This window comes from Camelina sativa, chromosome 7, assembly GCF_000633955.1.
Source record: "Camelina sativa cultivar DH55 chromosome 7, Cs, whole genome shotgun sequence".
Lineage (NCBI taxonomy): Eukaryota > Viridiplantae > Streptophyta > Magnoliopsida > Brassicales > Brassicaceae > Camelina > Camelina sativa.
Window position 1 is genome coordinate 24460435 of NC_025691.1, and position 21902 is coordinate 24482336.

Here is a 21902-nt window from a genome sequence, read left to right on the forward strand (position 1 = left end):
ACATGCCTTGTAGTCTCCAAACTTCAAGACAAAGAGAAAAGGAAAGAAATAAGTAACAGTAACAGGTGAACATATTGAAAATGCGTTTTTATAAAAGTTTTAATGGCCCCTTACGGTAGAAGGCCTTCCTCAAGTGGTTCCCATGTGTCTGTTATGTCTGTGGATCCAATCGATGTGTTCTGATGAAGATCAGGGATCCTTCTCTGCGTAACACATTAAAAAGAACATTTCAGATAACCCATCAACTGAACTACGTTTAGTGAATTGGACAATGACAAATCTCAGAATTACCTTAATCAGCTCTACAATGGTCACAGTCTTGTTGATAGCTCTTCCCATTGCCTTGAATACAACTTCACTTGAACCTTTTTCCTATAAAAAGAAAACAAAGTCCATATAAAATTGTTCAACTGAATCACAATCCCACAATGGGAAAACTTAATCATCCTTAATCACACAACAAATGACATTACTAATTACTTACTCAAAAAAAGTCTAAAGCATCTATCTAATAAGAATCCCTGAATCATCATAAATTTGTTCAATCACAAGGCAAAACTCATGTCAACATAAATGAAGCAAAAGAATCTAATCATTTTATAATCCCAAATTAATTGTAAAGTATATAACGCCTAGATTACAAAGGAGCTTATACTAAATCAACACATTCTCCATACCAGTTGACAAAAACCGTACATAAACCCTAAACCAAATCTCCCAACACGTCACACACACACACACATAAAAGAATTAGATAAACATGAATTGGATTAACACATTTCAGATTCATCGAATATGCAAATATACCTGAAGAAGAGTCATCGCATAGGTGATGTAGTTTCGTGCCCTGCCTTGACTAGTGATTCGAATCTCGTTCGCATCAATCGGCGTATCCGCCTTCGGCTTCTCCACTCTGTGATACCTATCCATCTGAATCCCACCCCAAAAAACAAGAGAGAAAACAAGAAAATCAGCGAGAACCTAGGGTTTATGGATTTTGTCGAATCCTTGTAGCGAAACATACAGAGCGAAACCAGAAGAAAACAAAAGAGAATAAAATCGGGATTTATCTTCGAATAAACCATCGATAAAGCTTTTGATGCTTTACCTTAAGCAGTTGTTGCGGTTAGATCTTACGAGAGAGACGAAGATTTCAGATAAAACGAAAATGGTGGTTTATGCCCAAGGAAGAGCCCTCTTTGTACGGCTTTGTTTCTTCTCCTTATACGCCCTAAGAAGAACCATTCGATGCAAAGCCTCTCTCTGATATATACCACAGCCGCACTACTTCTCTTCCACACACACACACGTTGCACACTACCCTAATCGGTTTCGGTTCACGATTTTATTTTAAACCCAACCAGACCGAACCACGCTAAATCAAGATTAACCGGTCGCTTAACCAGTCGAGTACAATGAATAATTTGCTCGGAACCGGTAACTAATAATCAGGACTGGTTCAGAAATTCGGTTTAATTAGATTTTTTCGGTTAAGTTTGAGCCTTGTGTTGTTGTTTTTTTTGTGAGAGTAAGTAAATTCCAAATTCTTGTAATAAAGTCTTCAAAAAGATTATCTAGTTGCACAAAATGCGAAGGAAAAAGTCTAAATGGCTTTTTCAGAAAATTAATTGTTTTGATGAGAACCAAATCTTCAAGTTATTAATAGACAATAATTCTGGATTTTCGGTACTTACTAGTATTATTAAATATAATAAAAAGACAAAATTGTAGTTTAATTATAACATTTGGAGAACGTGTCTGTGTTTATTTTTGCAGACGAGTACACTTACACTCTTTGCTTTAGAGTTTAGACAAACTTATAAGAAAATACTTGCTATACCAGTATTTAATAAAGTTATATATACAATTCTTAGGAAATTTTATGAGCAAAATAATAACTGTCAAACATCAAGAAAAAACTGAGATCTATGTTTTCTTAAGAGAAAAGAAAAGTAATGAATGTTTGACTGTTATGAATGTGACAATCCATTATTACAAAATAAAATATTGTTGGAAAGTCTTGACCCATCCAAACGTGAGAAGCATTTAACCTTTTTTCTTTTTATTTTTGTGGCACAATCCAAAATTGAACCATCTAACTTAAGACTAATCCTTACCAAAAAATAAATAAATACTTAAGACTAATAGCATATGATCCTTAAATCTTTTAACAAAGCTTTATCACATGATCACACCTCCTCACGACGTTAAGACAGATGGAGGATACGTTTGGTTCACTACTATTAAAACAAAAGTAGGCCACAGTTGTAAGATATGGATAATTTGGAATAAAAGTACTACAAGATATTTGGAAATTAGCAATATCCGAAAAAGGCTTTACAATAAACTAGGTAACAACCCGCAATATATGTGGGATAAATTAATTTGAATAAATTAATTTAAAAAAAATTATTATAAGGAAAATTATTATTCGAGAACCAATATTTGTTTGTGTTAAATATAATATGTAAATAAAGTTTTTTATTTATTTATTTAAAACTGCGTTTTTTCGTGTAAAAAATACGTTTCACCGGTGAAATCTTCAAATGTATAAGAGAAAATATGATAAAATGTTACTATTTATTGCAACATGTCTTTTGTGTGGTTTAAAAATCAAATTCATATCTCTTATGTTTTATTTTGTAATCATAACAATTTTGCATGTTTCTTATGTAACCATAACAACATATACTAAATTACTCGGTAGTTTAATTAATTAATTCTATTATATGTTAGTAACAATCGGATTCTAAACTAATTTTTTTGTAGATAATCTAATTTATTGATTTAATATTTGTAATTAGACTATTTAAATCTTTTGAGTTAGTCGGTTTGTTAATATTTTCTATAAATAACGGATTATTACCACAAAATCATTATGAAAAAATTAATGAAATTTCAAAATCAACGTATTCGTGTAAGAATACATTACACCGTGAATTATGTGAACGTGGTAAAGAAAATATTTATAAAATGTTACAATTTATGGAAATATATTTTTTTTTTGTGCATTAAAAATCAAATTTTTATATTTATGGTTGATTGAATAACTATAACAATTTTTCATAATTTAATAATCACTCATATTAAATATATTATGATTTTTTTGGTACTGAGTTTATTTATAATGATAAGGTTATTGTCACATTCCTTTTTAATAGCACATAGATTAATGTACAATAAAAAGTATATTCCTATTCCGTTATCAATATTTCTATTTTTTAATGAATAATCACACTAAATGTCGAGATTAATTAGTTTACATACTTAGATATATATAAATAATTACACATCATGATATCCCCTCATTTATTGTCATTTTTATATTTATTTATGAATATCTATAAATCTATATTTATTGGGAATTAAGTTTCCTTTAATAAGTCGGAGATAATTCAGAGGTAATGTATTTCTTTTTATAATCAATCATAATAACTATTGAAAGCTTGTTATTTAAATTATTATGGTAATAATACTAACATAAAAATAACATTTTTATATGATTTTGTTAATAAGTTATATGTTTAATAAGTTATATGTTCTTTATTTTTATTAACTTTATATATTTTTATAGCCTTTTTAGAATATTTTACTTATATTGATTTTAAGAAATCAATATTTTCTTAAAAATAATATAACTTTGACTTGTATATTTGTAAGTAAATTTTAGTGAAATTTTGACTTAAAATAGTATGTAATTATTTAATTAGTTTTAATATGTGATATTTAAATTTGTGTGAGAATTAATGACATATCTAATTATTATTCAGTTAATTGTTTTTTTTTTTAAAATATAATGGCATGTTAATGTAATTAAGTAGAAAATTTAAGGGTTTTTTTTTGCTAAATGTGTCTTGAGCTCTTTGGCATCAACACATCAACTTTTTGGAGAGAGTGCTTTTCTTTTAATATGTAGGGATTCTACATGTGATTAAAATGCTTTTATATTAACATGTAAATTAATATAGTGTTAATGATGTTATGAAGATTGATGCTTCTCACGATTTAAAAAATCACTTGAAGTTAAAAACGTCCAAAATTTGTAAACAGCTCTTTTTGCTTAGTATATAGATAAAATTCACCTTTGTCATTACAATTTATGTTTAAAACAACCGGGCTGTCCAGCTTTTATATGGATCACTTTCCTTAATTACAAATTTACAATGAACAACAACATACACATTTAGAACAAGTCATATACATTACAGTACAGATAAGCAAAAGGCACTTAAGATCTTCAAAGGTAGGAAACGAGGTTTATCTTATATATCTGCCTCATGTGGTTGAACCAGAGGATCAATGATCTTTTTCCATCCTCCGAAATTTGAGGGGTAAGCAGTATCAGACAGTACGAACCCGTTAACGTAGAAGGTTGGTGTCCCATAAACCCCTCTCGAAGCACTATACTGCAATACATAACGCCACAAAACCTAAATATGAACTAAATTCTTGTTCAGGTAACACAGTGAGAGTAGCCATGGAGTATTTTCGATTTCAGGTCAAGATTTAAGTCATTAGAACTCAGTATTCTTCTACTGCCCTGACTAGATTCATTTTTGTTTTGTTTTGTGTGGGATATTGAAGGGACGGCAACATATAAGATGAGGACTAAGCAGCCAGTCACCTTGTCTCTGTCTATAAATAATTTTAGTTCCCAAAACCAGTGAAAGGTGTCAAAGAAGGAAGCTGAAAGAATTACCTTGAAGGAAACCCTGGTTGCACGATCAGATTTTTTGTCGCTGAAGCCGGATTTGAGGACCGATTGATATGAGTTTCCCAACGTCCCTGTTCCGAGCTGGACTATTTTCTCCACAACTTCAGGTCTTGACAGGAGCTGTGTTTGCGCATTGTAGAACATTGTCTGTCAAAAAAAAAAAACAGTTTCAGTGATCCATACAAACATCACATATCAATTCTTAGATTCAAACAATATAACCATCAGCAGAGAGATTCATAGAGAGCTAAGTTTCAGCTTTCTAAAAGACTACAAGAAGATTAAGATCACTCTTTTGTTTCCCAGACCTGCAAAACAAGTTTTTACTATCAAACATTGAACAAACCTGATGCTTGAAGAACCCTTCCAGCAAACAGAACGTAGCATTGGCGTTTTTAGTATTCACAATGTGTAAAGCCCGAGAGGTTACATATGCATTGTCATGGTAGCTGCAAATTCCAAAAACAAAAAAAAGCCAAGATTCATTACAAGAACAATTCATAAAACAGAGAGCGAAACATATTTTAAAGTCCAAACCTTTCATAAGCTATTTGTCGTTATGATAGTTAGAAACTTAGAATCAATCGATACAGTAATGAAGGTACTTAAATTGCATGGAGAACAAAATTGAAATTATAACTAAGCTCAGAAAAATCTCAATTTGAAGCTCAGAAACACAAATTGAAGGCAAAAAAAAAAGAGAAACTAGAGAACTGACGGTAAAGGAAGGAGATGGAGGAGAAGAGCAACGCGAGATCCATAGTGATGAAGAGCTTGCTTCAGAGGCGGCCAAGAGTCTCTACTATCCGGACAAACCGGGTCAAAAAACGCCTCAATCAGTATAGTATTCGGGTCAAACCGATGACCCGGTGGGTAAACGAAACCATCTTGCCTCACCGGCGGCACTAGTTGCGCTTCTACACGCGTTCCGATGATGAAGACGACGACAAGGAACACCAAACCCGTTCGAATCGTCGTCATATTCCCTCGATCACACTCTTTCTCTCTTCCCGTGATCGCCGGAGATTTTATTATTAAAAATAAAAGGAACCAGAGAGAGTGACGGTGAGTGTAAGCAACGGCTACGATTGCTCGGAAGCTAAGCGAGACGCCGAGACACAACTCTCTTTCATCTCCAACCGTTGATTTTATTTTAGCTGGCGTGGCATAAACGTAAGTTAATAATAACGGGCTGTTTTTGTAATTTACAGAGTTTGGTCTATAAATGTAAATAAGAGTAAATAAAAGACTTTTTCTACAAAAACATATAAAACATAAATTACGATCCGGGACCCATAAAATAATTAAGATATTGAGAGATATGGTCTAACCACGTTCACAGAGAAGAAGGAACTTGATTAGTAGTCACAGAGAAACTCATAAACCATAACTCTCTCTCTCTCTCTCTCGGCTTGAATCGGATCGTTCCAGGTACGTGTTTCTGATGATTCAGATCATCCTTGCGCAATTCGATTGCGTCTCTTAAGTTGTTCTCTTTCACCGCTCCATCTGAGTTTGTATGATAATTGGATCGAAATTTTCCATTTGATTTTTGTAACCAGGGAGCGGCTTGATCTGTGAAAATGGGGACGAATGATATCGACGTGGAAGAAGGGACTTTGGAGATCGGCATGGGTAAGTCACCCCATCGATATATGGATTTGTTTGCAGTTTGATCTTGTTTTATTCAGAACTTACTTATCCAAAATCTCGTTTGTTTTCGATGTTCTCAAGTCGTTTTCGTGTCGTTGATGTTGTTAACTATTTTTATCTAGTGTATATATATATATATATATATATATATATATATAGATAAGACTGATCATGGATCTTTGAATTGCAGAGTACAGAACTGTTTCTGGTGTTGCAGGACCATTGGTTATTCTTGACAAAGTGAAAGTAAGAAGAACATAACTTTTGAATTTTGATTCATTTTACTTTGTGAGGGAGAGAAACTTAACTGACTGAAACTTTGCTTGTACCAGGGTCCAAAGTACCAGGAAATTGTTAATATCCGCTTAGGAGATGGATCTACAAGACGTGGTCAGGTTTTGGAAGTCGATGGCGAGAAAGCTGTTGTCCAGGTTTAAGATATTTTTTTGTCCATTGCGGTTTCAAACTAAGATATGTGAATCTGAATGTGTAATGAATAAGTCATTTTCCACATTGACTTACTCAGCTAAGGGTTTCAGGTTTTTGAAGGGACATCTGGAATTGACAACAAGTTTACCACTGTGCAATTCACTGGAGAGGTAACTTTCCACTAAAGCATTCTTTCTTCCAGTGTTTTGCCTCTTCTTTTGTAACGATTGGTTGGTTGATGTGTTTGCTCCCTGTTTATTAACTTTGTGTGTTTCAGGTTTTGAAAACACCTGTATCATTGGACATGCTTGGCCGCATATTTAACGGTTCTGGTAAACCAATTGATAATGGCCCTCCTATTTTGCCAGAGGCATACCTTGATATCTCAGGTAAATATTCAGGAGGAAATTTTTTGGTCCATTGAGATCTCTGAAGCAATATCCTGTCTATGTGTTTTTGTTTTTTTTTCTTAAATGTGTCTGTCTGTTATATTGATAGGAAGTTCAATCAACCCCAGTGAAAGAACCTATCCAGAAGAGATGATACAGACAGGGATTTCGACCATTGATGTCATGAATTCCATTGCTCGTGGACAGAAGATTCCTCTTTTCTCTGCTGCTGGTCTTCCACATAATGAAATTGCTGCTCAGATTTGTCGTCAGGCTGGTCTTGTCAAGCGTTTGGAAAAAACTGTTGATCTACTTGAGGTAATCCTTGTAACCAGTATCACCACAAATATATTACAATCAGAAGAATTCGCTAACGCACTTGTTTAAATTGAATTTTTTTTTCTAGAAGTGTGTTGATTACTTTGTGGTATATCTAAAAGGCCTTCAATATGCTCTTTGCTTTAAAAGGAAACTCTGTTTCTGTTATAAAAAAAAAGAGTTGAATATCCTTGTTTGTAGACATTCTTCTTCGACGTTGTTTGTCTCTCATAAGATCCATGATTCGTCCCCCTCTTTTGGTTTTCTAGGATCATGGAGAGGACAATTTTGCAATTGTGTTTGCAGCTATGGGTGTGAACATGGAGACAGCTCAGTTCTTCAAGCGAGATTTTGAAGAAAATGGATCAATGGAGAGAGTTACTCTTTTCCTGAACCTGGTATATTTACTAGTTGTGACTTCTAAGAATTATTATCATATCTTGCTGTTTTTTGGTGTAATATTTCTTACCTTTAAACTGAATTGACCTTCCATTATTCCTACAGGCCAATGACCCAACCATTGAGAGAATCATCACTCCTCGAATTGCCCTCACAACAGCTGAATATCTGGCTTATGAATGTGGGAAACACGTCCTTGTTATATTGACCGATATGAGTTCCTATGCTGATGCCCTTCGTGAGGTAAACTGAAAATTTCATACTGAAGTAGTTCTTTTATTCCATAACTTTTTTTTATTTCAAATTTGATAACAGGCTTGAGAAACTGTAGGTTTCTGCTGCCCGAGAAGAAGTTCCTGGAAGACGTGGATATCCTGGTTATATGTACACTGATCTTGCAACTATTTATGAACGTGCTGGGCGTATCGAAGGAAGAAAAGGTTCCATCACCCAAATCCCAATCCTCACTATGCCCAATGACGGTAAATAATCATATCTCAGTCCCCTGATTTCTTTTTTGTTTCTTAGGAGACCTCAACACTTACACTCTTTGTTGTTTTTAAAAAAAAAATTATCAGATATCACGCATCCAACTCCCGATCTTACTGGCTACATTACTGAGGGTCAAATATATATCGATAGGCAACTTCACAACAGACAGGTAATAATCCTTGCGAGACCCTGATCTTACCGATTTCACTTATATTATGAATGAGCTCTGAATCAAATTCCATCTTTGTTTCTTCCCTAACAAACAGATATATCCACCCATCAATGTGCTTCCATCTCTTTCTCGTTTAATGAAGGTTAGAATCCAACTCCATTATGATTAATACCGATCGCAGTTTCTCTATAGATCTTTATTAACGTATCATTCCTCATTCTGTTAGAGTGCTATTGGCGAAGGCATGACTCGCAAAGACCATTCAGATGTGTCGAACCAACTGTATGCTAATTATGCAATTGGTAAAGATGTTCAAGCGATGAAAGCTGTTGTTGGAGAAGAAGCACTTTCTTCAGAGGACCTGCTTTATCTAGAGTTTTTGGATAAGTTTGAGAGGAAGTTTGTGATGCAAGGAGCTTATGACACACGAAACATCTTCCAGTCGCTGGACTTAGCTTGGACATTGCTCCGTATCTTCCCACGCGAGCTTCTTCATCGTATCCCTGCTAAGACACTTGACCAATTCTACAGTCGAGACGCAACCAGTTAAATCAGGTAATGGAAGCTCTATCTCCTATCGAAAACTCTTTTCCAGGTGAAAACTGTGAATTTTGTGATGTATTTGTTTGATGTTTATATAGAGAAACAAAAAAAATGAGAGCTATATGTATTTTGTTATCTCCAATATTTGTGATTTTTTGGTTCTGTAATATGTTCCAAAGTGAATAAATATCGATCAAACGATGTCGTATTGACAATACCTTCTTAATTTTTGTACTTTGGTTAGCCAAAAAACCCTGATTATAATGTTTACATGCTGTGGAAAGAAACCATGATGACAAGGAAAACCACCGAATGACCGAAGTAAAGGAATCAATGAGATTGTTGAACCAAACTTAATTTGTCCTTTTTTCTAACGCAATCTACATAATTCATATAATCATCTTAAAAAAAACTTAATTATTCGTGAGGTTTGGTAATTATGTACTACTACTACTGTATGTCTGTGTTGTATTTACCAAAAGGTGAAGGGAACCTAAAAGAGACCCTCTCCAAGGGGCCACAATGAAGAAAAATGATACCCTAACCTTCTCTAAACGCAAAAGCAAGGCACCCCCACAAACCCAAATCAGTGCAACATTATTTTCGTCTCTTTTAAATTTTCGTTTTTGTGTATTCTCCTTTTATTTCTAAAAACAAAAACAAAAAAAGTCTAATAAAAATCACGGAACAAGACCGATCTACTTTGCTCACATGCTTAAAAACCCAAATAAAGCGACCAAAAACCAGAGAAACAAAAACATTCGAACAAAACATTTCTTTAGAAAAAACATTATGGGGTTTTGCTTCTCCAAATCTCAAACCCATGAGATCCCAATCTCTTCTTCTTCCGATTCTAGCCCTCGTCATCACTACCAACCTCTCCCTAACCCAACCGTTTCTCAAGGCCAAACCAGTAACTTCACCTCCACTCCTCAGCCCAAACCCAAACCGGCTCCTCCTCCTCCTCATCATCCTTCCTCCTCCTCCGGTTCTCAAATCGGTCCAATCCTAAACCGACCAATGATCGATCTCTCAGCTCTCTACGACCTCCACAAAGAACTCGGCCGTGGCCAATTCGGAATCACCTACCGATGCACTGACAAATCCAATGGCAGAGAATACGCTTGCAAATCCATCTCAAAACGTAAACTCATACGTCGCAAAGACATCGAAGACGTGAGACGTGAGGTCATGATCTTGCAACACCTCACGGGTCAGCCAAACATCGTCGAGTTTCGAGGCGCGTATGAAGACAAAGAGAATCTTCATGTCGTCATGGAGCTCTGTTCTGGAGGAGAGCTCTTTGATCGTATCATCAAGAAAGGGAGTTACTCTGAGAAAGAAGCTGCTAATATCTTCAGACAGATCGTTAACGTTGTTCACGTTTGTCATTTCATGGGCGTTGCTCACAGAGACCTAAAGCCTGAGAATTTCTTGCTTGTTAGTAACGAACATGATTCTCAGATCAAGGCAACTGATTTTGGACTCTCTGTTTTCATCGAAGAAGGTAAAACGTAACGTTAAATTCATCTCTTCTTGACTTCTTGATTACTTAAATTACGACTACTGTTTCTTTTCTAACGTTAGAACCAAAATTAAGTTTCTTGTTTTTGAAAGATTTGTCTTTGCTTTTACATTGAGTAATTGAGTGTGTTTAGGAGATAAACCATTATGTTTAAACTTGTGGTAGAATCAAGAAAAAAGATAACGACATTGTATCTCCGTGTGGGGTTAATCTAGTGTGACACCAAGTCAACTTCGAAAACGACTTGAGTCAACCCAAGTCAACAGATGTTTTCCACAAGACTTTAAAAAATGACAACAAAAAATATATTAATTCACACCAAAGACTTTTGAGACCGAAGGGCTAGGAGGATTGAATCTGTTTGAATGAATATTAGGCTAAACTTATTTGGTTTTACATATAGAAATCCTTACATATGACAAATTTTGTGTAGGCAAAGTGTATAGAGATATAGTTGGGAGTGCATACTACGTTGCACCTGAAGTTCTACATCGAAACTACGGGAAAGAGATCGATGTATGGAGCGCCGGTGTCATGCTTTACATCCTTCTTAGTGGTGTTCCTCCATTTTGGGGAGGTATGCTAAAATAATTTCAATCCAAAATTTATTGTCACATACTGGTCAGTTTAAAGAATTTTATATGAGACATGAAATTGTTGAAAATATCGGTACTATTTTAATGTTGCTTGTTTAGAGACCGAAAAGACCATATTTGCGGCGGTTTTGGAAGGGAAACTGGATCTTGAGACTTCTCCTTGGCCTACTATATCGGAAAGCGCTAAAGATTTGATTAGAAAAATGTTGACAATAGATCCTAATAAAAGGATAACAGCAGCTGAAGCACTTGGTATGTTTTTGCAATGCATCTACATCTGTAACATACCCTACCTCCTAAGTCCCTAACTAACCGATCTTTTGTTGCGGTTTTTTGTTTTATTGGAAAAAAAAACAGAGCATCCATGGATGACAGACAGCAAAATATCAGATAAACCTATCGATAGCGCTGTTCTCATTAGGATGAAGCAGTTCCGCGCAATGAACAAGCTCAAGAAACTTGCCTTGAAGGTAAAGTATACGAGTATTTCTCTCCAAGATTATTTCAAGAACGGTCTAAAAATAACATAAATTTTGAAATTCTTATGTTTTTTTTAATTAGGTGATAGCGGAAAACTTATCAGAAGAAGAGATAAAGGGATTAAAGCAAATGTTTAAGAACATGGATACAGATAGTAGTGGAACCATCACTTTTGATGAACTAAGGAGCGGGTTACATCGTCTTGGATCTAAGCTTACGGAATCTGAAATCAAACAACTCATGGAAGCTGTAAGAAAAAAAACAAACAAATCCAATTGTTTAATTATCAAACCATGCAAAACTTTTGAAATGGTTTATGTTGATATATAGGCTGATGTGGACAGAAGTGGGACGATTGATTACATTGAGTTTATAACAGCAACAATGCATCGCCATAGATTGGAGAAAGAAGAGAATTTGATAGAAGCATTCAAATTCTTCGACAAGGACAGAAGCGGGTTTGTATTCTTAATTCTTATACACGTCTCCTTCTAATTCACCTAAATAAACACAACTAACACGTTATTCCGTTTGTAAAATCAGATTCATCACAAGGGATGAGCTTAAACATTCCATGACACAATATGGTATGGGTGATGATGCGACCATAGATGAAGTTATCGATGATGTTGATACCGACAACGTAAGGAAAACATTTACTTCTGATTCTTTTTTGTTTCGGTCTAATGATGATGGATGATGATGATTGTGATTGATATATAGGATGGGAGGATAAACTACGAGGAATTTGTGGCGATGATGAGGAAAGGAACTACAGATTCAGATCCCAAGCTGCTCAGATGAATATATTCAACTACACGTCTACAATGACGGATGCTTTGCTTCTACTATATAAATAAAGTGAAGACGATAATAAACCCGATTGTCGATTGAGATGCGAATTAATGCATTCCTATGCTTTTCTTTCTTGGTATGTTATACAAAATGAATCATATGAACCTGCGTGAATATTTAAAAAAAAAAAAATCAAGTTTCGTTTAAGATGACTCGTTTTGTTTTGTATTTTGATCGTACGTAAAACCTTATTTTTGCCTCAAATATATGTCACGTTACAAAGTACATTATAATTGAAACTCTACAGTACCATTCTTAATTTATGGACACAATTTCTACTTTTTATAATAATAAAAATAAAATTGTCCACCTTTCTCAGCCCCATGACCTCGGCAGATGCTACCAAAAAAAAAAATAATAATAATAATTGTTTAAAGATGTTAAAAAATATAGCAGAATTCTATTTTTTTTTTTTTTTTGCCAAGGAATTTTGGTTATTTAGATAATAGTTTTGTTTAGTAATAATGTTTTTTAAAAATGAGTCAAGCATGTTTATGAAAATTTTGGAAGCTCACTTGTAAGTTGTTTACAAAGAGATTATATTCAGGGTATAATATGTAGGGGGGAAAGTTTACTTGGATAGATTTCATATGCGGCAATTTTATTAAGCTAGATCACATATTTATCCAAAAATTAACACAAAAGTTAAAATATTTCTTTTGTTGTTTCAAATTGTTCTGATTTCAAAAAATATATTTATATATTTCACTCAAGTAAACTATATACATTACATGTATGCACTTACACATATACATTCCAATATTATTAGTTTAAAAGATCATGAAAAATTGATTGTTGTTTTTATTTTCTCTTTTGTAAAGATTGGCTAATTCAATGACAATAACGTTGGCCAAAATTGAATTATGTTGTATCATAATCTACATATGTCATGCAATTTTTTTAGCATCTCTAGTTTATTTAATGAATACACTGGTATAATAACAAAATTATGTAATGGAAAGAGGTTTTCGGTAATTCATCTTATTAAAAGAATGATCTACCATATTCCACTTTGTGCATAACGTTTTCATAATTTAATCATTTACAAGTTTGTGATGGGTCATGTGTTATATTAGTTGACGTGAAAACAAATCTAATATATAATGCATCCTCAAATATATTCATGTTATGGAGTGTTAAATGAAAATGCCCTTTTGGAACCATTTGAAATGAAATGATTTTTGGGAAATTAATGAATGAGATAAAGTTAATGCATTTTAGCTCAACTTTAGTTAAATTTACAAAAGTCAAAAACATGTTTTTAACTCACTATGTTTTATATGCACATAGACTCTACATTTTTTTGTCGCTAGACGTATGCACCTTTTTAGGGGCGATGGGCCGATGAGGAACTTTGGCCTGGTTCTCCTATGAGTATTTTTGGGTAAACTCAAATCATTTTGCCACTTATTCTATTTTGTCTAATGTAAAATTTTTAGTTAATTCTATACTTCCACCACAGTAAAAAATGATATGAGTGAGCCTGTTATTATTATTACTTTACCTGAAAAACTGCCATAGATCTAGCTAATCCCTACTATTAATCGAAAAACATTTTAACAAAATAATTTTAGTTTTGTAAGAAATTGCAATCAAATGTCATTGGAATTATGACCATTAAATTATTTCCGCGGAAGGATACAACACGCATTAACCCCTAAATGGATAAACACGCGGGTCGTAATAACCGGTAATGTGACCCAGTTATATGTTTTAATCTCAGTCGTTCATTCTTTATGTTTTTTTTTAAATCCTGACCGTATATTTTGAGATTCTTTTAATCCTCACCACTCATTACTCTGTCAATATTAAAACAAAAAAAAAAACAAAACCCTTACTCGAATCTTCTTTTTCTCTCTCGCCTCTCTCTCTCTCTCTCTTTACCAAAGACAAAAGAGATATGTAAGATCTGTTTTTATATTCTGGATTGCTGCAGTACATTGAGATTTGTCTCTCTCGACAATATGTAAGATCTGTTTTTTGTATTCTAATTGCTTATTTTTTCTTTCGTTCACTAATAGATATGTAAGATCTGTTTTGCGAGATCTGTTTGTATTATGGATGAGTAATTCTGATTGAATTTTTTGGTTTTGGATTTTGTCAATGTTTGCTTAATTGTGTTAGGAATTGAGCTAAAATGGAATAATCATAGTTGCAGTGAATGTGTTTCTGATTCTGAAAATATACGTTTCTCATGTTCACTGCTGCTACGTATCTCTCTGCCGGAAGTGAGCTTCTTCTCGAGATCCTTGGCCTTGGAACTGTCGGTGGTTTGTTCCTTCCCCTGCTCGGCGCGCTTCCCCACGCTATGCTTATCATGGGTATGTCTCAAATTTTGAAATTTTCCGAATTTTTAGATCTTTGAGATTTCATATGCTTCGATCTATACAGTTTCATGCTTGTGTTCCGAGTTTTGCGAGAATATTAGATTTATTTGGGTGAGAAAAAGTGATTTTTTTTTTTTAGTTTTGGCTCTGATTGAGATTTGCCAGGTTCTGGGAATCAAATAGTGAAACGGTGATTGCAACGGGTGAACGAACTTTATAACTTTTCACCTTGTGCTTTTTAGTCAAAAGTCTTAATCTTTTTTTGTAGAACTTATTGTCTTTGCTGTTTCTTCTTGATGGGTCTTATATGTTTGTGTTTCTTTCGTTATAATTGGATTTCATAGTGTCTGGACTTTCTGGAGACATTATATTGATCTTTAAGATCCTTTAGCTTTCTTAAATTTTCAGGTGGCAGATTTGGTGGTCTCCTTATGTGAGACACTGGGTGATTCTTCATCTATGAAGTGTTTGGCTGAGACACCAAAGAAAAAAGAACAAATATGACTGAGATGTTGGGTATTGTGCTCAAGTCCTATTTTTGATTTGGTTTGGTTTTTTAGGTGCTACCCATTACTCCATCAAAGTGGCCCAGGTAAACGATTGTTAAACCTTATCTCTCTCCCAAGCTTCGATTACAAACGATTGTTAAATCTTATCCTCCCCGTCTGATTGATACTGTTTGATTATTATGAATTTCCCCGTAAAAGTCTTTATGTTTTGGTTATTTCTATTTTTCTTTGTTTGTATGAAATCTGGATTTTAGCATTATCATTTAGTAGCCATAGAATCTGCAATAAGACTTTATCAAGTGTCTTTTAATTTGAATGTTGCAAGGTTTTTCAGCTGAGGAAAGAGAGAGATGTAAAAGAAGATATTACTTCATATGAGAGTTTCAAATTAAGGAGATTAAGATTGGAATCAACGGTGAGTTTCTGTTCATGATGAAATTCAATTAGTGATGTGAATCTCTTTAGTGAGTTTAGCAACCATTGCCTCGCTTGACGATTAGATGGGTCAAAGCAAGAAGCTAAACATAGGAACAAACAACTGTGGTGAATGAGAAGTTGAGATAGCGACGAGCGTTATCAAGTGAGGGAGATAACCAAATCTGCTTTAGCAGCTGCTGAAGAGACTGCAATTAGCGCAAGAACAGCTTTAATGGCAAACCCTTATGTGTCAAGTGGAGCTTCATGGTTTTCAAACGCGTTTGGTGCAGTGACAAAAACGTTTAAAGAGAGAGCTGAGAATGGAGGAGAAGGAAGAAAGGAGATCATCCAACTTGATCCTTCTTCACCTAAAGTTTCTGTTGTTGTTCCTGTTAAGCTCAGTTGATGCAGATCTCACCGAATCAAGTTTTTTAAGTCCATTTCATCTCAATTCTTTTATAGGTTTGCTGTTCATAGAGATATATATGTGATTTCATTTACTAAACAAAAGATAAAAAGACAAAAACCTTACAAGTTGTTGTTACATTCAGACAGAACTTTTCTTCTCTCAAAAGAGATTATTAGCACATTCAAGGAAAAAGTAGCAAATGACTTGAAGGACAATGAGAAATTGGTCTCAAGAACTGAGTTGAAGAAACTTTCGAGTCATTGGATGCTTAACGTGTGAAAGCTCACTCGGTTTAAGAACTTCAACAATCTCACCGTCGAGAACAAGGCAAACGACATCAGCAACTTTCTAAATCTGCTTGATACTATGAGAAACAATCACAGTTGTAATCCTTCTCTCCTTCAAAAACTAAGCTAATAAGACCATCTTGAAATGTGTTTGTCTTTCTCCATTTTTTCTTTCGTATTTATTTTATTATAATTTTAAACGTTAAGGATACAAAATAAGCCAAACAAAACAACAAGCCAGACAATACTGAACTATTATTTAATAGCCTACATGTAACCCAATCGTTTAGACCCCATGACAAGGAGAAGGATAAATTATTTTGTTAAGTAATCGTTACACTATCAATAAATTATACGCATGTTTTAAACTAAAAAAATAATCATATTGGAAATTTGTTTTTCGCACATCTGTATATATTATTTCAAAAATATACATAAATAACATAATCCTATCTACTTAAACCACATAATAGTATTTCTGACGAGAGATACGTATTATGCAATCTGTATAAGTAAACAACAAACTTAAACAAAAACCAGTACTACTTGAGTATAACAAATTTACATTGGCACAAAATGTAAACATAAATTTGTCCCGTGGTGTATAAGGACAAATACAGGTATTAATGAATATCCTTATACAATTAAAAATTATAAACCCAAAATCAATTTAAGAACTTAATGAATAGACTAAAATTTTGAAATAAACTATTTTGTTGTTTATTGTTTTGTACCTTCTTGGATTATATTGCTTATTTATTGGATTGTTGCTTTAAAACATTCATAAACTTAATGAATACAAACAAATATATTTTCTATTATAAATGTTATACCAAAGAAATATATCTATAAATAGTAATATAATCCTGCACATATGTGCGGATACAAGATCAATAAGTTTCACAACTTAAAATTAATAAATCTGTTAATAGAAACTCTTCTACTACATATATTTTTTTAAATCAGTCGTGCAAATATATTATCGAATTATATTATCGGATACAAGAAGGGACAAGACGGGATAGATCGGGACGGGACATGATGGGATGGGACTGGACTAGACTAGATTTAACACCCAGTAAAAAAATTACTTTAATATTTTCAACAAACACAGATAATGCTTGATTATTATTGATCAATTGCAAAAAAATTATATTTTCGAGGTGATGAAGATGATGATCATGTTTATTTTCGGTACGGGTTGCGGGATTCTACATATACATCAAAATATTGACAAAACACCGTAAAAGTGTGGCCAACTAATGTTTATGAAAAAATCTAATATTAGACAATTAAAAATTTACAACCTAAAAGGGTTTATTATTTGACTGAATATAGTAGATATTTTTTCTCAATGTGTTTTGAGGTAATTTTATTTTTCTAATCAAGTACATATACTTTAAAAAACAATGATTAAATTTTGAGAAAAAGTCCAGTCTATTTATGGTATTAAGACGAGAAATAGTATGTAAACTGAAACAGATAATTCGAATAATGAGAACTAATAAATTGAACGATTTAAAAAAAAACGGACAGAAATTAATGATAAAAGTAAGAAATTAAAAAATATAAATAGATAAATTCAAGAGTCAAATTTTCACGAATTTGGATAGAGATTGACTATGCGACATGTAATTAACCATTTTAGAACAGACACTTTTAAAATTTTTGGTATTTTTGAAAAAATTATATAGTTTTTAAAAATTACAATTATTTGGATAATTTCAACTAACTAAATAAAAACAAATATTTAAGGAAGAGCTGTTTAATTTTTTTACCCAATCCCTTTTAGCCCATTTATAATAAAGTCAGGATTTAAAAGCTTTAATTATTTGACGGCGGCATATCAAGAGTAGGAAAACCTCTAGGGCATCTAGAGGCTTTCAAGTTGTTTTAGATACAAACCGGATTTTTATTTTTTTGAAGTTTGACGAGAGTGACGACGATGCTCTCAATCTCTCAGCTGCCGAGTTTCTCGTTAACCTCCGTCAAATCCCTTCGTTATCCTTCTTCTTCTTCGTCTCTCTCTCTCTTCTTCTCCTTCTTACCTAGGGTTTCCAATTTCGTCAGAGCAAGTTCTGGAACCCCCAATTTGGTCGCCTGCAGTCCTACGGAGAGCATCATCCCCAGAGTTAACAACGCCGGTCTCAGAATCGAGGAGACAGTTGACTCCGTGCAAGGGAAGATTCGGATTGATTCGTGGATCTCTTCTCGTGTCATTGGCGTTAGCCGAGCTCGTGTACAGTCTAGTATTCGATTGGGACTCGTTACCGTCAATGGCCGAGTCATCGATAAGGTTTTGACTTCGGATTCGATTCTTCTATATTTTTTTTTTTTTCAAATATCTTAATCCTTCTCAATCTCTCTTCCAGGTTTCGCACAATGTTAAAGCTGGCGATGAGGTCAATTGTACAATATCAGAGCTTCAACCTTTAAAAGCTGAAGCTGAAGATATACCATTAGATATAGTTTATGAAGATAAACACCTTCTTGTTGTTAACAAACCAGCTCACATGGTAATCAAATTCTCTCTATATACTAAGATTATATTAGACTTAGAGAAATCGTCATTAGGATTTTAAGTATCTTTCATATGTTTAGGTTGTTCATCCTGCGCCAGGGAATCCTACTGGCACGCTTGTTAATGGCATACTTCACCATTGTAGTCTTCCTTATGTTGCTTATTCAAACCCCGAAGAAGATGATTCCGAAGATGAAGCTTATTCAGATGATGAAGAGATGACTTCTTCTAGTTCATATGCTGCTTCTGTTCGTCCTGGTATTGTTCATAGGTTGGATAAAGGCACCACTGGTTTGCTCGTTGTAGCCAAGGTTAGTGTTTTTATTTCTTCTTCTTCTTTTGGTGGCTTGTTTTAGAGAATAACTACTTTGATTGCTTCTTCTGAATTTATTGATAAGTGTAATGGCAGGATGAACATTCTCATGCCCATCTAGCGGAACAGTTTAAGCTACACACAATTGAGAGAGTATATGTAAGTCTTACTACTGGGGTTCCTTCTCCACCTCAGGGGCGTATTGAGATACCGATTGGTCGTGATTCGAGTAATAGGATCCGTATGGCTGCTATACCTGGAGGAGTAAGCGGTGGAAGGGCCCGCCATGCTGCTAGTAGGTGATGAGAGCAGTTTTTTACTAGTGCACCAATCACTATAAACACTGCATCTATCTATTCTTCAGAATGATTAGAAAAAATCTCTAGAGAGTAGTGAACTGATACTGATATGTTCAAACAATGGTCTCTTAGGTATAAGGTAATTGAAACATTTGCTGGAGGTGGCTCTGCATTGGTTGAGTGGAGACTGGAAACAGGCCGTACCCATCAGGTATTCTCAAGTTGTTCAGTGTGAAACTCTGTCCACAAGTATCTTTGAAAGTCTACTACTTTTTTGTTTATGTTACTGCCCTGAGTCATCTATTTCCAGCTGCTTTGAACAATTGAACTTGTGATGTCTGAAAAGTCTTATTTCTTCCATCTTGATTTGAAGTAGATACGTGCTCATGCTAAGTATATGGGAGTTCCTCTATTGGGTGACGAAGTGTATGGTGGAACAAAAAGCATGGCCCTTTCTCTTCTGCAGAAAAGAGTCTCCCGCAGTGATCAAGAAGAGATCATAGAGCTAATTTCCAGACTGGATAGGCCGTGTCTTCATGCTATAGTTCTCGGGTAAGATAACTCAAACCTCAATCTTATATTCTCGATTCAAATTAGCAGCAGAACCAGTTCCTAACTGCTTTTTCAACTGTGTTTTTTTATAGCTTTACGCATCCATGCACCGGGGAAATTGTAAAGTTCTCATGTCCACCACCTCCAGATCTTGCAGAGATAGTAGGCTTGCTTCGTAGAAGCGGAAAAGAAAACGTAACCCAATTCTCTCTAGTTTCTAACTAACCTATTCCTTGGGACTCTATTTTGGTGACAAAGATTTTGGTTATACACTTATACTGAGACATCTAAGTCTTGCTCTTTGCTTTGCGCAGGTAAACTAATCTCTCGACTTTGGTTATCCATCACAGCCAATGATTATGGAGATCTAAAGAAGGGAACTCATCTTCTTTATGATGATCTTACTCGTCTCTAGTGATATCTGACGAAACAAAAGAGATTATAGATTTCAATTTATTGATCGTTGAGATGTTGAAACAAGTTATTGTAGAATCAAAAGCCTTGTTTATAGCTTGTAGAGGTGTGTATTTATACAGACTCTTCAATGATATTTCAATGAAAATCTAAGTTCGTGCAACACTCAAAATGACAAAGAACCAAAAAAAACTCCCAGCTTCTTCTTCTTCTCGCAGCCATTTACAGCAAATAATTCCGAAGGCATCAAGTAGAAGAGCCTTATAAACATGTCAATTTAGCTCAACGGATTTAGTATTCGATTGTAACATTCCTGCACGGTTGATCAAGTCAAGTCACGGTTGATCACCACGGCGCTTTTTCTCGATCATCTCTCTCTGCTTCTCCGCAAGCTTATCCAAAGCAGACGAAACCGCATCGCTTCCATTGATCAGCAGCCTTGTGATAACCTCCGGATCCGTCTCAAAACGCGCCGCCTCAAACTCCTTCCTCGCGTTCTCTCTCAGCACGTCCCTCCACAGATTTCCCCTGGAATCAATCCACATGAAGAACCGAGTCGCTCGTAATATGTCTCTGTACAAACTCAGCGCTTCCCGGCGCGTGCTCGTCAGACGCTGCCTGTTAAGCAACGCGGCTTCATCGTCGTCGATAACTTTTTTCTCTTTTTTCGCTAGATGTCTATCGAGAAGCTCCTCCACGGTGTCTGGACCTTCGTGCAGGAGACGTCTCGTCGACACGGCGCTCCGAGCCATCAGATCTAGACGACCTGACAGATTTCGCCATTTCTGAAGTTTCGCAGCCATCATCTCTCTCTCTCTACACCAAAATTGAAAAATTTCGTCTCTTACAATGATATAGCAAATGGGCTTATTCATAATGCAGAATAGGCCCATTTACGGCCCGATATAAACGCTCAGTCGCATAGAATTATCTATTTATCCTCAAACGACGTCGAATTAGGTCAATTTGATTTGAACCTCCTTTGGAGTGTTTTGGCTTGTATTCCATTTCCACAGAGGAAGAAGAGAGAGAGAGCAGTAGAACTAAGCTTCCATTAATACTACGGAAGCAGCCTTTTTCTATCTCTTCGCATGAACTCAAACGTTGTGACTCATCACGAATATGAGAATTAGAAAGATGGCGGTCTTAAACACAATAACTTAAAAATGGCATAAACAATCTGTCACGTCACGTGCATTCAGAAAGGATGTGAGAAGATGAAGAAGAAGAAGCTGACAAACAACTTTTAAGCTTAAATACAGTAGATGGATATATATACTTACTAGGTC

At 34.7% G+C, this 21902-nt stretch overlaps 7 protein-coding genes and 1 long non-coding RNA gene across 10 annotated transcripts in view; 4 read left to right on the plus strand and 4 right to left on the minus strand.

Annotated features, from left to right (window-relative positions):
• LOC104702352 (TATA-binding protein-associated factor 2N-like) overlaps positions 1 to 1264 on the minus strand; it is a 4104-nt gene extending 2840 nt beyond the window's left edge. Inside the window, exons 1-4 of the mRNA XM_010418206.2 lie at positions 1109 to 1264; positions 808 to 930; positions 292 to 372; positions 115 to 203 (exon numbers count right to left, since the gene is read on the minus strand). Of these exons, the coding sequence (XP_010416508.1) occupies positions 115 to 203; positions 292 to 372; positions 808 to 930 (293 nt within the window). The 5' untranslated portion in view covers positions 1109 to 1264. The remainder of the gene's footprint in view (positions 1 to 114; positions 204 to 291; positions 373 to 807; positions 931 to 1108) is intronic.
• On the minus strand, positions 4040 to 5819 carry LOC104702353. The gene is made up of 4 exons (XM_010418207.2): positions 5433 to 5819; positions 5061 to 5163; positions 4700 to 4861; positions 4040 to 4406 (listed from the first exon to the last, which is right to left on the minus strand). The coding sequence occupies exons 1-4, from the start codon at positions 5693 to 5695 to the stop codon at positions 4263 to 4265; spliced, it is 672 nt and encodes a 223-aa protein (XP_010416509.1). The 5' UTR covers positions 5696 to 5819; the 3' UTR covers positions 4040 to 4262.
• Positions 6037 to 9335, plus strand: LOC104702354 (V-type proton ATPase subunit B1). Its single transcript, XM_010418208.2, has 13 exons — positions 6037 to 6145; positions 6277 to 6349; positions 6558 to 6613; positions 6700 to 6798; positions 6907 to 6966; positions 7074 to 7185; positions 7295 to 7503; positions 7773 to 7901; positions 8008 to 8145; positions 8234 to 8384; positions 8481 to 8563; positions 8661 to 8708; positions 8793 to 9335. Exons 2-13 carry the CDS (start codon positions 6298 to 6300, stop codon positions 9114 to 9116), a joined length of 1461 nt encoding a protein of 486 aa, XP_010416510.1. The 5' UTR covers positions 6037 to 6145; positions 6277 to 6297; the 3' UTR covers positions 9117 to 9335.
• LOC104702355 (calcium-dependent protein kinase 29-like) lies at positions 9699 to 12733 on the plus strand. Its single transcript, XM_010418209.2, has 8 exons — positions 9699 to 10616; positions 11068 to 11211; positions 11330 to 11482; positions 11588 to 11700; positions 11792 to 11959; positions 12041 to 12168; positions 12254 to 12353; positions 12434 to 12733. Exons 1-8 carry the CDS (start codon positions 9821 to 9823, stop codon positions 12512 to 12514), a joined length of 1683 nt encoding a protein of 560 aa, XP_010416511.1. The 5' UTR covers positions 9699 to 9820; the 3' UTR covers positions 12515 to 12733.
• Positions 14392 to 16405, plus strand: LOC104702357. 3 transcript variants are annotated; one of them, XR_753983.1, is made up of 5 exons: positions 14392 to 14531; positions 14690 to 14886; positions 15301 to 15484; positions 15727 to 15816; positions 15902 to 16405. It is a non-coding gene; the product is annotated as an uncharacterized LOC104702357 (long non-coding RNA). The 3 variants fall into 3 exon arrangements; XR_753982.1 differs by having other exon boundaries at positions 15727 to 16405; XR_002032789.1 differs by having other exon boundaries at positions 15301 to 15408; positions 15453 to 16405.
• Positions 18407 to 20766, plus strand: LOC104702360 (RNA pseudouridine synthase 2, chloroplastic-like). The gene is made up of 8 exons (XM_010418214.2): positions 18407 to 18810; positions 18887 to 19030; positions 19116 to 19346; positions 19445 to 19647; positions 19780 to 19858; positions 20024 to 20199; positions 20292 to 20394; positions 20514 to 20766. Exons 1-8 carry the CDS (start codon positions 18460 to 18462, stop codon positions 20520 to 20522), a joined length of 1296 nt encoding a protein of 431 aa, XP_010416516.1. The 5' UTR covers positions 18407 to 18459; the 3' UTR covers positions 20523 to 20766.
• LOC104702358 lies at positions 20639 to 21444 on the minus strand. The gene has a single exon (XM_010418210.1). The coding sequence runs from the start codon at positions 21417 to 21419 to the stop codon at positions 20949 to 20951; it is 471 nt and encodes a 156-aa protein (XP_010416512.1). The 5' UTR covers positions 21420 to 21444; the 3' UTR covers positions 20639 to 20948.
• LOC104702359 overlaps positions 20639 to 21902 on the minus strand; it is a 2486-nt gene continuing 1222 nt past the window's right edge. The window contains exon 2 of the mRNA XM_010418211.1: positions 20639 to 20947. The gene's annotated coding sequence lies outside the window, so the exon portion shown is untranslated. The remainder of the gene's footprint in view (positions 20948 to 21902) is intronic.